Here is a 17,280-nt window from a genome sequence, read left to right on the forward strand (position 1 = left end):
TTGTCTTTCTGTAGCCTGTCTGTCTGTTTCTGTCTGTATATATATATATATATATATATATATATATATATATGTGTTTGTCCCTTTGCATATGTGTATTTTTGTCTGTCAGTCACTCTCCCTGCCTGTCTGTCTGTCTAACTTTCTGCCTATATATGGGTGAGTCTGTCTGTACCTCTGCATGTGTGAGTGTGCATGCACGTGTGGACATTAAATATTTACTTAACTTACTTTGGATGTAGAATACTTCCCCAGCAACAATTACATATGTACAGCAAGTTTCAAACATTATGTGAAAGAACTAGTTTACAACAAAAATATACAAAAAAGTAAGGTCATAAAAAATAATACAAAAAAATTATGTAGTAATCAAAAATAAATCTAAAACATTTTAACAGATAACCTGTTATCTATGCACAATAGTGCCCTACAGGGTGGGCATTATGAGTGAAATATTGGACCTTCCATGGAGGTCTGTTCCTTCCCTGATAACACTGTTTGGCATTATTATTTGCACAGATGTTTGAAGAAAGCCTCTTGAAAGACAGTGAATTTTAATCTACATTTTTTGTTGAAAGGTGTTAATGAATCGAAGGTTAAGAAATAGTATATTATTTATTAAATGTAAGCCGGCGATATGACAGAGGATTAGTTAGGGTGTGAAGAGTGTTAGAAATGGAAATAACTATCTACTGATGATATCAGTTAGTCAGATATACAGAATGTATAGAGATGTGATCAGGAAAGGGAGGAATTGGGAGAATGCAGGAGTATGATACATTAAAGGGGGGAAGCCATGACACTTAGGGAATCACATTCCTGTTTTAATTGGAGAGGAAGACTACAGTTATGTCATCTGGGTTCAATTAATGTTCCTGTGCGAAATCAATTGTACCTAGTTTGTGGAAATAGGTGTTTGTAGCTAGCTATTTCTTATAGTTTTAGTACCCATTCTATAAACATTAATAAAATTTCTCTGATAGGAAGAAAAAACAAAACAGTAGAGGAAATTTATCACAAGAGGGTATACAATAGAATTCTCTTTAGACTTTGCATGAAGACATAAAAAAGAAATGAACTGATTCAGAATTAGCTGGAAGAGTGAGAGGCATGAGAAATGTTTATTTTGGACTGCTTATTGGAGAAGTGCTGGCTTGTATTCTAAAGTAAGTAGAGTTTGCATGAGGAAAGATTGTTTCACTTTTCTAAAGTTTCTTATAGCATGTCAGAAACTGCATGTTAGTGACCACTTCTAATAGATTTATTGTGTTTCTTAATAAAGTAAGACTTAGAAAATGAAGGTTTCATCTGAAAGTTAATGATTCATATAAGGGGCTTGCATTAGTGATAATTATATTTTAAGAGAAACAGTACATGAAAGTTGTCTTAAACACAGCAACTAAAATAGTTGAAGCTTATTTTCTTCATCTTTCTGGAGCATAATGGTAGCTCAGCAGAAAGATCTTTGTTGTACAGCTCCAAGGTCTTTAGCTTATTTCTGAGTTTTGGTCAGTGTCTTTGTGGAGTTTACATTTTTTTTCTGTACATACTCTACTTCCCCTCCCTTTTCCCAGGCATGCTGACGGATTGGCTATACCACATTGATCATCTATGTATATGATTTATTTTTTCTTTCCCTTGCTACCTGGGTCATGGCTGAAAAGAGTCAATGGACTAGCCTGTTTCACTGGTTAACAAATGTGAAAATAAATAAAAATATATATTTTTTTAAATAATTTAGGAATAGTGTATATCTGTTTAAAATCACAAAACCAAAACACCACAGATTATGTGCTATGTTTTCGTGGTTAGAGAGGGATTTAGCATAACAAGATCTGGTTCAAGATCTTGTGGAAAGTATATCACTTTAACATATCTTTGCAAACAACATTTTCCTTAAATATGAAAATTTTTCATTGTTTTCCTTCCCTTTAATTTAGATTCTACAGGGTCTGGTTGATGTGCGAATTCCACACAATGAATTTTACCGGGAATGTAAGTACATTCTTTGATGATCATATTTTTTTCATTTCCTGTAATCATGTTTATTTAGATGTATCCATGTCCTGCTTGTAAACAGATTTGATTTATACAAGATCCACTGGTACAAAGCTTAAATCTTCTTCTTTCGGCTTTTCAAGGTTAGGGGTGGCCACAGCGGATCACCTGTCTGCTCATGATCGGCAGTGGAGTTTTACAGTGTCGAGTTGCCAGCCCGGTGCCCAACATTCCACAGAAGGCACACACACGCACACACTTACACCTAGGGCCAATTTAGAGTATCCAGTGCACCTACAGCATGTCTTCGGTATGTGGGAGGAAACCGGAGCACCCGGAGGAAGCCCACCCGACCACAGGGAGGACATGCAGACTCCACACAGAAGGCACCCCAGCCAAGGATCGAACCGGAGAACCTCTTGCTGTGAGGATGCAATGCTAACCGCTGTAGCACCGTGGATGTGATATTTAGTGGGGAAATAAAGCATTTGGATGAAGCAAACTTAGAGTTAGTGGAAAAATAAGGGCTGGTCCTTTTAACAGAGAAATTCCTGCAACCATAATAATGACTGTCAGGTATGCACCTCTACCTTTTTAAGGCCAAGCTAAAAGGAGTATGTTAAAAGTCATTGGAACAAGGATTCAGAGAGGTCCAGAGAGTACCTTTGTGAAGGAGAGGTGAACAGAGACCCTGAGCTCCAAGTCTGCATGGACAAACTATAATATATAATAAATTATATATATGTATATATATATATATATATATATATATATATATATATAGTTCTGCTTCACAAGCTTGAAGTTTCAAAACTTCAAACTGCAAGTGGTTGAGGCCATAAGATCAGAGTTTTGAAACTTCAAAATTGTTATAAAAAAAATAAAAACAATTGTATTTTTTTTTATGTTTTTGCAAGAGGGAAAGCCTCCCTGCACCTCCATAGCCCCTGCTAAATAAATATACCAACTTCAAGCTTGCACTACAGTGAGGAAAACGGTAAATTTCCCATTCCATGGTGTATGGCGATCTCCATTCAAAACGTTTGATGTTTCAGAACTTTGATCTTATGGTCTCAACCATTTGCAGTTCAAAGTTTTGAAACTTCGAGCTTGTGAAGGGAATAAATATATAAATGTAGAACATTGTTTACACTGGCAGAAAGGATTGAAACTCATTTGATCATTTTTGCCAGCATTAAGTCCTTGCAAGATCACGAACAGTAGGGAATGGGAATTTGCCCTTTGCCCACTGTAGAGTGATCTCAGAGTTGGCATATATAATTAGCAGGGGGTGTGTGGGGTGCAAGAGGGGCTTTCCCCCTTTAAAAATGTGGGTTTTTTTTCGTTCTTTTCTGTTTCGATCTTATGGGATCCATATATGCCAATCATATTGATCACCACTACAGTAGCCTTATTTTATTTTACTTTATTTGTATTTGTTTTTCCAGGGTAGAGCACTGATCTCCATGGACTCAGCTCGGGAGCAGTATCTGGTAATGTAAGTGACTTGCTCAGCGTCACACAGTTAGATAATGCAGGCTGAGGGAGTCCAACCTTGCACTGCTGGACCACAGGAAACAGCTCATTAACAGCTTCTTAATCCTCTAAGTCAACTGCCAGATCTAATCCTCTAAGCCAACTTCCCTTAGTTATATGGGTTATGTCCTGGCAGGGATATAACATTCTGCCAGCTTCCAAAGCTTCAGGGCTCCTTTCACGTGCCCACACTGTCAAGCAGCTCAGGCTGGGATGACTAAAAGACAAGTCTGATCGTGAAGCCCTTCCGAGTTTTACTGACGTTAAAGAATACACTCCTCTGAGCCTTTCGAGGCTCGACAGTTGGCTTGTACTTTATTTTTGCTAGGCAGATATGTTTTTTTTGGGGGAAAGCACTTCCTTTTTATCAATGTTGTTGATATTCTATTACTTTCTCTTCAGGAAAGTTATTGTAAAGTGAGGAGTGTTGGGTTTTAATGGACTGTTGAGAGACTGTAGCATACTTTTAAATGGAGCACTCCTTTTTTCTGTCATTTTAAAAGTAGTGTAAAGTAACTGCAAACATTTTTTCTGTGGAGGAATTGAGTTTATTTTTCTTTTGTGGGGATAGCATGGTGCTTTAAAGTGCTTTTTACTATTTTTTTCTGTCAAAAAGGTAACTTTTGTGGACTGGTAGTGTCTACCAGCAATTGTTGTTTGTCTTCCCTTTGAAGGAGACACAGTTTTCGGCTTGACCATGGACTAGACTACCCATTCCATGGTCGATCCTTCTTCTAGCCACGAAAAGGAAAAGTTAAGCAAATAGCCTTTGCTACCATGGCAGGCTAGCAATTTGCTTCAGCCACAGCTGGGTGGATCTTCTGTGGCCATTTATTGTACGTCAGACTGCTCATCTTTTATCTTGTATCTTTCTGGTGCCATCTGCAGCCACTATGGACTAGGAGTAAGCTACATCCTCTGCGGCTGTTGAGGTCCCCTCATTTGGCAAGGGAGAGCCACTGTTGTCGGTCTTGAGAGAGGGAACAGGGAAGGTTTCCCTATTGTGTCAGAATGTTGTGTCCATCCCTGGGGAAGTAGCTACTGCCATTAGGAACAAGGCTGTCCCAATTCTTCCTGTCAAAAAAGAAACAGAAACCCAAGCATGTATCTACTCCCTCTCAATTTTCTTTGGATAGTAGTAGTTTACTAGGTCTGGCTTCAGGGTTTATCAGGCCATTGAACCTTCTTGTAAAGTAGTTTTGAAGAGAGATTCCTATTTTCTTGAAGACATTCAAGATTCCAAATGTGAACAAGAATCCCTCAGATTTTAGATTAAGACTCGTTGGAGAGCTCAGCTTCTGATTCTTCTCATGGGGTTTCTCTTTCTCTGATACTATTGCTAAATCATGCCACTGTTTTCAGTGGGAGAACACTGAGGTTTATCAGTCCCTGAGAAAATACTCTATGTTGTTACTGAAGGATTTTCCAGAACCTACATCCATTCCTCCTATTCTGTCTGTGTTAGAGAATGTGTGTGGTACTGCATGGTATTTTCCTGATAGTCAGCCAGCTGCCCATGAAAAGGCAGATAGGATATATAAAGCTCCTCATTTTTTTAATTTGTATGCACTATTCCCAAACCTGAACCAGCAACTATAGCCTTAGCTGATTCTGCTGCTTCTAACAGCTTGGTTATTTCCAATCCTACTTTTAATGATAATGATTAATACGTATGGGAAAAAGTGTATACCTCTGCAAATTTGATTTGCATAATTTTGAATTGTCAGGTTCATATGTTTTGACAAATTGTGAGGAATGTTTTATCTGCAGTTTCTTCTTGTGAGGAAGAAAAATCTGCTTTAAGTAACTTAGCTTCTTCTATTGCACAGGTCACTACTTATTGTTTGCAGTGTGTGAGACTCTGTTGATACTTATTCCAGAACTATGGCCACTGGTACTGTTTTGAGGAGGTTTCCATGGCTGCATTCTCAGAACCTCCCATATAACGTTAAAAATGAGATTCTGAATTCTACCTTGGATAGAGTTTAAGTGTTTGGTGCTGCATAGGTCATAGGTAATCAAAAAGTCTGACAAAAGGGGCAAGCTGATCCAGGGTATCTCTAAGTTTTTTTCAGCAATCCTTTTCTAAATTATCCAAGAGATTTTTTTTATCTCCTCATTCAGTTATTGACAAAAAACACAGACTAAATAGTCTCAACAAAATTCAGGTAAACAGCCATTAAAGAAGAAATGGCAAGGGGGTACTAAAAAGAAACCTTGAACCTCCCAAACCAAGGACAGTCTAACAAGGCTGAATGACTGTTCAGGAGACCTCGTGAACCCTCCTGCTCTTGCCCCCTTTTTCCTTCCAGAAAGTCTGACTACATTATTTATTTTTTTTTTTTTGGCAACAGATTGTTTCAGACAAATGGGTTCTGAAAATCATTCATCAAGGTTACAGTCGGCAGTGGGAGGAAATTCTTTCTTTCCAGGGGTATATTCCTCATCCTCTAGATCAGACTTTTTGTTTCCACCAATTCTTCTTCACATGCTGTCACAAGGAGTGATAGAACCAGTTCCTCCGTTCCCCGATGGGGAAGGATTTTTATTCAAGGATGTTCCTAGTTCCAAAGTAAGAAAATGGTTGGAGGCCAATTCTGGATCTTTATTTCCTAAACTGTTTCTGATACTGCCCAAATTCAAAATGATTTTGGTTCTTATCCTGTTAATTAATCTTCCTCTTTCAAGTTTCCTGGTAACATTAGACTTTAAAGATGCTTATCATCACATCCCTATTAATCCAGACTTCAAACCTTTGTTAAGGTTTTGTGTGTCTGGATCACATTATTATTTCTCTGCCTTAACCTTTGGACTATCCACTACACCAAGAGTGTTCACAAAGTGCATATCTCCTGTTATAGCTCAGTATGGACTACAGGGTACACATATTAGATGACTAGCTTATCTTTGCAGAGTATTTGTCTAAGTGTCAGGAATTTCTCTCTTGGGTGAGATATCTCTTATACAAGCTGGGATTACAAGAGAACATTCAAGCGCTTTTCTTAACTCCTTCATGCAAGAGTAAGTTTGTCAGATGTCAAATAGACTCTTCAGTTCCAAGAGATTTTTTTCCACAAGAAATACAGATCTTTTTATAGATCTCTTTCTAAGGTTTTTCACTCAGGCTTCAGTATCTGCAAGGGAAAACCTCAGGAATTTGGGTCTCATGGCATCAGTGATTTTCATGATATCCCTGGCAAGACTCCACATGAGAAAGATATAGTGGTATCTGAAATTTCTTTGGTCCCAGAGTCAGCATCCTTTATCTTTTCAAATCCCAGTGCTGGGTTTGTCAGAAGAGAAATCTTTTGGTGGAGACAACAGCTATCCTTAAATGCACGCTTCGCGTTCTGTTTCCCTATTCAAAACCAGTCACCACAGACTGTTCAGACTCTGCTTGGGGAGCAGTTTCAGGAGGGATAAAAGTGCAAGGGGTGTAGAACACTGAGGACAGACACAAGCACATAAATATCAAAAGGATGCTTGCCCTGATCAAGGCACTCAACTCTCTAAACTTTATTTGGTCCCTAGGAACTCTTCATTTGGTTACAGACAATACCACAGTCATAGGAGTACATCAACAAGTAAGGGGGAACTAGGTCATACCCATTTTTGCAGACTAGCCACGTTAGCCAGGGATATAGCTTCACAACATGGCCTGACTCTGCAGATATCCTGCATTTCATCAGAACATAGTTGCGTGGCAGACAAGCTGAGTATGACAAGGGCAGACCCTCATGAATGGAAATGAGATCAGAGGGTCTTCCAAGATCTGATCCATCTGTTGGGAGCTCCACAAGTAGATCTGTTTGCCTCCTGTCTGAACAATCAACTGGCAAAGGTTCTGTTCCAAGACTCCAGGCAAGAAGGCCTGGAAGATAAACTCATTTTCTTTTCCTTCCTTTGTGCTTTCCAACTCTTTCCACTAATATCCAGGGTACTTCAGAAGATTCAGAAGAAATCCCCCAAGATCATTCTTGTGACTCTCTTCTGGCCGAGAAAACTGTGGTTCTCCCTTCTTTTGGAAATGGCCAAGGGCAATTAGCAAGCTTCCTTATAGACTGGATCTACTCACACACGAACGGGGACATTTGATATACCCTGACATCAATCATCTTCATTTGACTGCCTGGATGATAGGGTCTTAATTCTTTAGGAACCTGTTCGCTGAGAATATGTAGCAGAAACTACTGGAGGCAAGAAAGCCCACTACTAGAGAATAATATATTAGAAAATGGAAAAGGTTTTCTAGTTGGTGCCAGCCACATTACCAGAACCCATTCAGGTCTAGTTGGTTACTGGTTTTACAATATTTGTGTGAATTACTATCCTATGGCCTTTCTCATTCCTCTGTCAAGGTTCATTTATTATTAATTTCTGTATGTGTACCCATGGATCCTCCTCTTTCAATTCAATCTTGGGTCAAAATGTTCTTGAAAGTTTTTTTTGCATAAGAGGCCTTCAAAAAAGTTCCTCCTTGGGATCATAATTTTGTGTTAGAGAAGCTAACACTTGCTCCATTTGAACCAGCTAATCTGGCTGGCTTAGGTTCATAGGTGTGTACTAGACTAACGACCACAAGGGTCTTTTTAAGCCTAGCCATGCATCCCAAATTTCTGACAAGTTCTGGTACACTTGATAAGTGCATGCAGGGGCTTGGGAGATTAAATATTTACAAGAAGGAGTTTGTGAGAGGAAATATTTACAGGCTGCCTTTGTCCATTAGATGCATAGGTGCCAAATCAAGGATGAATTTACTGTACCCCATCCAATTTTCTAAGTTACATTTGAAATGGGTTAGGGAAGAACTCTGCCTCACATGGATGGGGAGCCTGTTCCAGAGAATAGGTAGTTTGTTTATTTCACAAAGTTCAAGTCTTTAGAACAGGTAATTATGATGTAGTTTGTTTTGTGCATATGCAGTAATTCATCAGGGTGGGGTGTGACAATGCTTTGTATGCCAGACATAGATCTCCCCTCAACAGCCTGCAGGAGACAGAATACAGGAATAGGGCTTTGAGGGAGTCTGCATAGGACATGCTACTTATGCCCTGTATTCTTTTAGTGAGGAACCTCTCTGGATGTTCCAATTGTTGGATATGCCCGGTTAGATACAAAAGGGGACATTGTACTCAAGGATAGGTTGAATGAATGCTGAATACAGTGGAATAGTGACTTCCTTGGACCTAGATGCCATACCTTTGTTTGTAAGTTGCAAAATATAGAATGATTTTCTCACTACTGTAGATACGTGATGGTCAAAGTCTAGATTACTGTCTATGTGTGTCCTCAAGTCCCTGACTTCTGGGTCAACTCTTAGGGGTGTGTTGTCAATATCATAGTTACCAGGTGTGGATGACTTCCTGAAGGATACAGTTATGCATTTTTTGGCATTTAGTTTTAGTCCATGGCTCTGACACCAGTTTTTTTTTCTGTGTTGGCTTTTATTGGCGAACATTTGTGTCGGTGGGTTATTCAGTGACAGTACCTAATTTGCAATCTTCTGCAAATTTAGTCAGCCAGAGGACACTAAAATTGGCCTTAACTTCAGAGAAGTAAATGCCAAAAAGGAGCAGTCCCAGGACCGATCCCTGAGGACTCCACTTGTAATTGACCTCTTTGTAGAGGTGGACACCCCAATTTTAACTCCCTGGGTCCTGTCTGTGAGCCAGCTGTTTGTCTACCGGGTGACATGAAGGTTCTTACCTAACCTCTTGAGTTTGTCAATAATAGCCAAGTGAGGTGTCATGTCAAATACTTTGGCCAGGTCAATGTAGGCAGTGTGAAACAGATGTCCTTCAAGAATGCAACTGCAGTCATAACATGTGGGTTGTCCTGCCTCAGGCAGCCCTCGGTCGGCCGGATTCCAAAGTCTGGGTCCGACGTCGGCTGATGTCGCATTTCTCTCCGACGTCAGAGCGGCTGGAGTACATAAGCATCAGCCGACGCCATTTTCTTCAGTCTTTCTTGCCGCACGGTGCCCGAAGCAGAAGCAGTTCGCAAGTGCCGGTCGGTCAGCTCCTGTATTCTTCGATTCCGAAGTCATCAAAAAAGCTAAGTACCCCGTTGGGGACCTTTTCTTGCCTCAGCCGATGTCAGAAATTACTGAAAAAGTTAACAATTGTCTATCTTGTGGTAAACAAATACCTCATAAGGACTTCCACTCTTTCTGTCTTCCTTGCCTTGGCCCAGACCACGACGTCTCGGCCTGTGTAGCCTGTGCTCGCTTCAACAAGCGCACCCTCAGGCGCCGGGCGGAGTTCGCTGAAGACTTTTTCGGCGATAAATTTGCTTACACCATGCCGTCGGAACTTCCGACATCGCAAACTCCCAAGAAGCGAAAGGACCGGGACCGACATCCTTGGCCCGCGTCTACCACCGACTCCACGCCAAAACGTAGCGCGAGTGCTCCGGTTCCCTCTGAGATGGTCTCTCCACCGCTCCGAACCGAAGACACCGCATTACTGACGACTCCGATTCCGGACATCACTCCGACGCCAGTTATCGATTTTCCTCTGGATACCAAAACCGAGGAAATGCCCGAGACCATTGCTGTAGACAAGGTCACTCCTGCACGTGGAGCTACCAGGCCTCCTATGGCCATGTCTATTAAGGCCTACACTAGGGCTAAGGCAGCCAGCAAAACAAAGCATATTACTACTAAGACCTTACCTCAGCCTACTCCAGAGACACAGATTATGTCTATGGCTGCTGACTTAATTTCTATGATTAGAGGTTCACAGGCCCATCCTGAGAGAGGATCCCAGCCTCCTTCTGATAAAAGGCCCCGGGTTGAACCCTCAGACCCTATCCCTTCAGATGAAGATTCTGAGGGCTCTGGCCACTCTGATAGCCAGGAAGAGCTCTTCCAGACCTATGAGGACTCGGATGCAGAGGATTCCATCCCCTCGGCCTCCCCTCCTGAGGATATTTCCTTTAGGGAAGTTCTGCATACCATGAGGGAACATTTCAAGTGGCAAGGACAGGAATATTCCGATTCCAGGAAACGCCTTAGGACTTTCCTTAAGAAGCCCCAGCACAGGCCCTTAGCTATTCCACCTGTGCTTGATGTTTTGGATGATTTATATTCTGACTCTAGTGCTACCCCTGACTCTCTTCCTCCGGCTCCAGCCAAGCCAGACAGGTATTACAGGGTCCCAGAAACACATTCCCATTTATTCAGGGCCCATTCTGCTGATTTGGGAACTATTTCACAGGGGCCTAAAGGAGTTTCTGCTTCCACATCTAAAAATCCTTTGCCCTCCAACAGGGAAGCTAGGTCATTAGAGAGATGGGGCAAAAAGGTTTACACATCCACTACCTTATCTATGAGAGCTTTGAATTGCCTTTTTCATATGTTACAATATCAGGATTTCCTGTTAGAAGATTTACAAAAAACGTTAGCCTCTCCTGATCCTTTAGACAGGAAGGCTTTGCAGGAAGCTGTACATAACACTCAACAAGTAAGCAATCACTTCCTGCAGTGTGGATATGATGCACTGGAAGCTTCATGTAGGGCAGCTATGACAGGGGCAGTCATTCGTAGGCATGCATGGTTAAAAGATCAACCTCTACCAGATCATGTAAAGGCAAAACTTCTGGATGCACCCTTGGAAAAGAACAAGCTTTTTGGTGCTAATGCTAAGGATGTGCTAAAGACCATCGAAGAAAAAGCAAAATCAGTCCAGACGGTGAAAGATTTCCTCCAGGTTCAACCCCCTAGATTCAGTAGGAATTGGCCTTCAAAGAACTGGTCCTTTCCAAATCCAGAAAAGTTTCAAAGGGGTAAAAACAGACGTGGCCGAGGAAGAGGCCAATACAGAGGCCCTTACAGGGGGCGACAATGGCAGCCAGGAAACCAAAGAAGTGACGCAGGGGTTTCTCCTGTCCCACAGCCACAATCTCAATGACTTTCCTCTACCTCCACCTACCAGGGAACAAATGGAAGCTCCCTTGGGCGGGAAATTATCTTTGTTTGCAGAAAACTGGCACAAACTGACAAAGGTCAAATGGATTTTGGACATTATAGACAGAGGCTACAGGTTCCATTTTCATACATTGCCAAGGAAACAAGGCATTCCAAACCTGCCACAAAACCAGAGGGCAGAGGCTATCAAGCAAATCACTCTGCTGACTTAAATGAAAGCAATAGAAAGAGTTCCACAACAAGAACAAGGCCAGGGATTTTACTCAAGACTGTTCCTTGTTCCAAGAAAAGAATCTCAATGGAGACCAATACTGGACTTGTCCGCATTAAACACCTTTCTCATAGTACCAAAGTTCAAAATGCTGACTCTACAGCAACTCCTTCCCATGCTGGGCAAGGGGTCTTGGCTGATTACTTTGGACCTCAAGGAGGCATACCTGCATGTCCCTATCAGACACAGCTGCAGAAGATACCTCAGATTTCTTGCAGGGCCAGAGCATTATCAATTCTCAGCATTGCCATTTGGCTTATCTACTGCGCCCAGAGTATTCACAAAATGCCTGGCTTCAGTAATTGCTCATTGCAGGCTCCAGGGGATACAAATTTACCTGTACCTGGACAACTGCCTCATACAAGCAGACAACAAATTGATGTTGACAAAAAACTTGGACTATGTCATACGATTACTACAAGCTCTGGGATACACAGTCAACTTCCAAAAGTCAAGACTGCAACCACCCCAGCAAATAATCTTCTTAGGGGCCAAACTAGACACAGCCTCTCAAATGGCTTACCTGACAGAAGACAAGCAAGAGAAGTTAACTCATTATTTCAAAGGTTTGGCAAAACTCACCCAGATGACTGCAAGGAGATTCCTACAGGCCCTGGGTTACATGGCATCTTGCATTCTCCTGGTTCCATTAGCAAGACTACACATGAGAAAGCTTCAATGGTACCTAAAAAGCATTTGGTCTCAACACAGCAACAACTTGGAGACAACCATACCGCTTATTCCATGCCTACAAAAGGAATTCCTATGGTGGGCCTCGGTGAGCCAGGCAAACACAGGTATGTCATTCAAAAAACCACAGATAACACAGACCATGACCACAGATGCCTCAGACCTTGGATGGGGGGCGCACATGGAAGGCAAGTGTATACAAGGACAATGGTCTCCAAAGGAAACACATCTGCATATAAACCAAAAGGAAATGCTGGCAGTAATGCATGCCATAGAGCCCTTTCAACAACAACTTCAGCAAGGCCATTTACTGATACGGACAGACAACACCACTGTGATGTGGTATATAAACAAGCAAGGGGGCACCCACTCTTATCCCCTTTGCAGGCTGACAATGCATCTTTGGGAAAAATCGCTGAGCTTAAACATCCAGTTACAATCCCAGTTTGTTCCAGGCAAAGACAATTTGTTGGCGGACAGCCTAAGCAGGAATTTCACAGATCCACACGAGTGGAGGTTACATCCGAAGGTTTTCACACAGCTCACCTCGACATGGAGCAGGCCAGAAGTGGACCTATTTGCCTCTCACCTCAACCACCTTCTACAAAAATTCTGCACCAGGACATACCATCCAAAAGCTTGGAAAATAGATGCTCTCTCATTCAACTGGAACTCCCTAACAATCTATGCATTCCCACCTCTACCACTGATGACCTCAGTATTATTGAAGATCAAAGCAGAGAGACCCAAGGGAATCATAATAGCCCCGGATTGGCCAAGACAACACTGGTATCCACTACTACAGAGCATATGTCACACCGGAAGGTGGGCCCTTCCACAATGGCCTCTACTTTTGACTCAACACAACTTCAAAACAGTGCATCCAAACCTTCAGACACTGCAGCTAACAGCCTGGGAGATCCCATAAATAACCTCAACCTATCTCTCTCCAAGGAAGTTCAGAACATACTAACAGAGGTTCGAAGACCATCCACCAGAAAGGTTTACTTAACAAAATGGAAAAGATTCAGCAATTGAAATGCCACCAAGGGACATGATGCATCATTGTTGAACATCCCACTCATCTTGCAATATTTGGCAGATATGCTAAAGAACAGCCTCTCATATGCTTTCATAAAGATACATGCATCAGCTATTTCAGCTAGATTTAACACTGATCCTCCTGTTTTTTCACACCCTTTGCTAAGGCAATTCCTCAGGGGAATCAAGAACATTAAGCCACCAAGAAAGGCCCCAGTGCCAGCCTGGGACCTCAATTTTGTCCTAGAAAAACTGACTTTACCTCCATTTGAACCAGCAGCTTCAGTTGACTTGCAATTTCTCTCATGGAAGACAACTTTCCTGTTGGCAATTACCTCAGCAAGAAGGGTTTCGGAACTACAGGCCCTAATGGCAATACCACCGTTCATAATTTTTCACAGAGACAGGGTTTCATTAAGGACCAACCCTACCTTTATGCCAAAGGTGGTATCTAGGGTTTCTTTAAATCAAGCCATTCATCTGCCTGCTTTCTTTCCCAATCCTGAGAATAAGGGGGAAAGACTGTTGCACACCTTGGACATCCACAGACAACTTCGATACTACCTGGACAGAACCAAGGCCAGTAGGAAGTCCAAACAACTATTTGTAGCTTACGCCCCTGCAGTCCAAGGAAAAGCAATTTCAAAACAGACTATTACAAAATGGATTGGACATTGCATCAAATTCTGTTATTCCTTTCATGGAAAGACTGTTCCAGCCAATGTCAGATCACATTCCACCAGAGCTACAGCCACCTCTACAGCATTCTTAAGAGGGGTGCCTACTAAGGACATTCTAGAAGCTGCCACATGGAGCTCCGTGCATACATTCTCCAAACACTACAATCTCCCTCTCTACTCCAGATCCAGAGCAGGCTTTGCTTCGGCAGTCCTGCAGGGTTTGATTGCCACACCATCTTTTTCCTAGAGCATTCTTCCTCCCCCAGCTAAGCTATGGTATTCTACCCACATGTTATGACTGCAGTTGCATTCTTGAAGGACATAGTACAGTTTTGTACCTACCATAAATGTAGATGTCCGATAGACATGCAACTGCAGTCGGATTTTCCCTCCCTCCATACCCCTCTATGCCTAGTGTCCACTCCTATCCCTGTTCCTCTTAGCTGGGGATATCAGTTATGGTGTATTTGTTTTACTGCTCATTTATTTGTCTGGAATCCTGTTTTTGTCTTCCAATTTGATTACAGCCTTCCTTGGGGGCACCTGGCATCTGGGGCAAGAAACACTGAAGAAAATGGCGTCGGCTGATGCTTATGTACTCCAGCCGCTCTGACGTCGGAGAGAAATGCGACATCAGCCGACGTTGGACCCAGACTTTGGAATCCGGCTGACCGAGGGCTGCCTGAGGCAGGACAACCCACATGTTATGACTGCAGTTGCATGTCTATCGGACATCTACATTTATGGTAGGTACAAAACTGTACTTTTTCACTCATCCATTGCTTTAGTGACCTTCTCAAGGAAGTCCACCAGGTTGAGTAGACATGATCTGCTCTTGATGAAACCAAAATGGGTTAGGTCCTGTGTCTGGAGGTTTCCTATGTCATTATTGATCATTTCCATGATAATTCTTTCCATGGCTTTGCATATGACACTAGTGAGACTTGTTAGTAGCTTCCATTGTCTGTAAATGCCACACTTTTGGGCAGAGGGATGATTAATGCTGTTCAGCATTCATGAAGCACGAAGCCTGTTTGGAGACTGCAGTTGAATAGCAGTTCTATAGGGCCTGATAGGTCATATTTCATGCTGTTTAGAAGGCATCCTGGGATATTGTCTAGGCCTATTTATGCAGTGTTCTTGGCCTTAGAGAGAGCATTAAGGACATGTTCCCCGGTGATAGCAGTGGAAGTTATATTTGATGGTATGTCCTGAGGGATGGTTAAAGGAGAAAGGGGTGAAGTTGAAGCTGACTTTGCCAGCCAGTAGATTTGCTATATCTTCTGGCTCAGTATAGGTGGATCCATTAACAATGAGCTCTGCACACAAATGTGTTATTTCCTTTGAGATTGCAGACATAGCTAAGGAATGGCTTTGGTAGACTTAATTTTTCCTCTGAGTTGTTTGTTTAGTTTAAGAATGCTTTTATCCTGCTGGGTGCTGCACTTCGTAATCTTTGCCATGATTTTATTTCTTCTGTTGTACAGCCCACTGATGCTGTGATTCCACCAGGATGGCTTATTGTTTGAGTTAGTTCTGTATTTCTTCCTGGTGGGTACAGTTGCCTCTGTACAGCTATTAACATGCTTGTATAGGGTTTCTGTGAACAGATCCATGTAGGCAGCAGTGTTCTTGGGGTTTATGGGGGCTTCAAATTTTGCTAGGTTATCACTTAATACTAGGAAGTTAGCCTTAAGAGTAGTTCCTGAATATTCCAGGGTTAGCTGGAGTTCCAGGTTTTATTCTTACTTCAAAGGAGACCATGTTGTGGTCTGACCTTACCAGAGAGTACATTACACTAGGGGGTGTGCAGCACTCTTCCCATATTAGTGAGAACCAGATCCAGTATGGCTGCACCCCTAGTCGGTGTATTGACATTCTGGTCCAGGGAGTTTGTGTTTACAAAATCCAGGAGTCTCTACGTCTGTACTTTTCGAGTCATATATGATTCTCAGTTATTAGGGGAGGTAATGAAAGTCGCTCATGAATATGATAGTGGGTTGGATGGAGAGTGTTTCTAATCAGTTTAAATACTTGGTTTGGGTTTCCTGGGTCATAAAGGGGGATCTGTAGCTTGCAAGGAAGTGGCATTGAATTTTGCCTATGATGTTATGAACTTGGAGAAGCTCAAGTGCATTGTCCTGTTTGACCAGCTTTGCAGTATATTTATTTTTGATGTAACTCGATAAACATTCACTTTTAGTCCTTGTCTGTGTAGTAGCTGGTCTGAATGTGTGGAAGGCATTATAACCTTGCACTGTCAGTGTGCTGTGTGTGGCTTTAAACCATGTGTCATTGACGTTACAGATGTCAGCATTCTCTATGGGGAAGAGAGCTTCTAGGGAGTTTTTTTTTTTTTTTGTTTAGACTCCTAACATTGAGCATTAACACCTTTAGATTTTCTTGGTTTTGATTTGGTATGTTGTTAGTCAAAAGTCAAGTCAAAAATAACTTTATTGTTATTCAGGCCATTCACCAAATGCACAGCTGAATTAAATTTTGTTCCTCCAAACTCATGTACAGACAGAAAAAAACAAAAACACAGTACATACACACATCAGTGACAACAGATACAACAAAGGCAAAGAAGAACACAGAAGGTACAAAGCTCCAACAACCACGATCTCCTCAATCCAGGTCATCCTCATCACCACCATCCCCTTCTTCAACACCAGATCAGTGCCATCCTCCTCTCCAACACTAGCAGATCATAAGACCAGATAGTCCCCCACCGACACCTCAGACCATTCTGATGCAAAACCAAACCTGGCAGACCAAAACGTTGGGCAATTGCTACTCTATACAAACAACTGCCACTACCTGAAGCTCCAAATGCCACATGCATCTCAACAATCCTCCTACAATCCAAAGTAGCACACTGTCACAGTCACTATTCCTTCGCCAACACAATCATCAACTCCTCTATCAAAAACCGGACTCTCCAACAACAATTCAGATCTGGTCCTTCCAATCTGACCCTGCAGACAGGTCTGGTCACCGCCATTCTGCCTTCCACATTCTGCACTCGCCAGTCACCACTGAAGGCCCAAACGTCCTTAGTCAGTTGAGTTTTAACAATACATAGCTTACAGCAAGCAGACGCAATATCACACTCATCCAGACCAAACAGACGTACT

At 42.1% G+C, this 17,280-nt stretch overlaps 1 protein-coding gene across 1 annotated transcript in view; it reads left to right on the top strand.

The window, feature by feature from the left end:
• Positions 1-17,280, top strand: part of ABHD6 (abhydrolase domain containing 6, acylglycerol lipase) — a 510,377-nt gene that overhangs the window by 257,221 nt on the left and 235,876 nt on the right. The window contains exon 6 of the mRNA XM_044078793.1: positions 1,941-1,995. Coding sequence (XP_043934728.1) covers positions 1,941-1,995 — 55 coding nt within the window. The remainder of the gene's footprint in view (positions 1-1,940; positions 1,996-17,280) is intronic.

Source organism: Protopterus annectens, chromosome 7.part1 (genome assembly GCF_019279795.1).
Source record: "Protopterus annectens isolate FY-2018-M chromosome 7.part1, PAN1.0, whole genome shotgun sequence".
Lineage (NCBI taxonomy): Eukaryota > Metazoa > Chordata > Ceratodontiformes > Protopteridae > Protopterus > Protopterus annectens.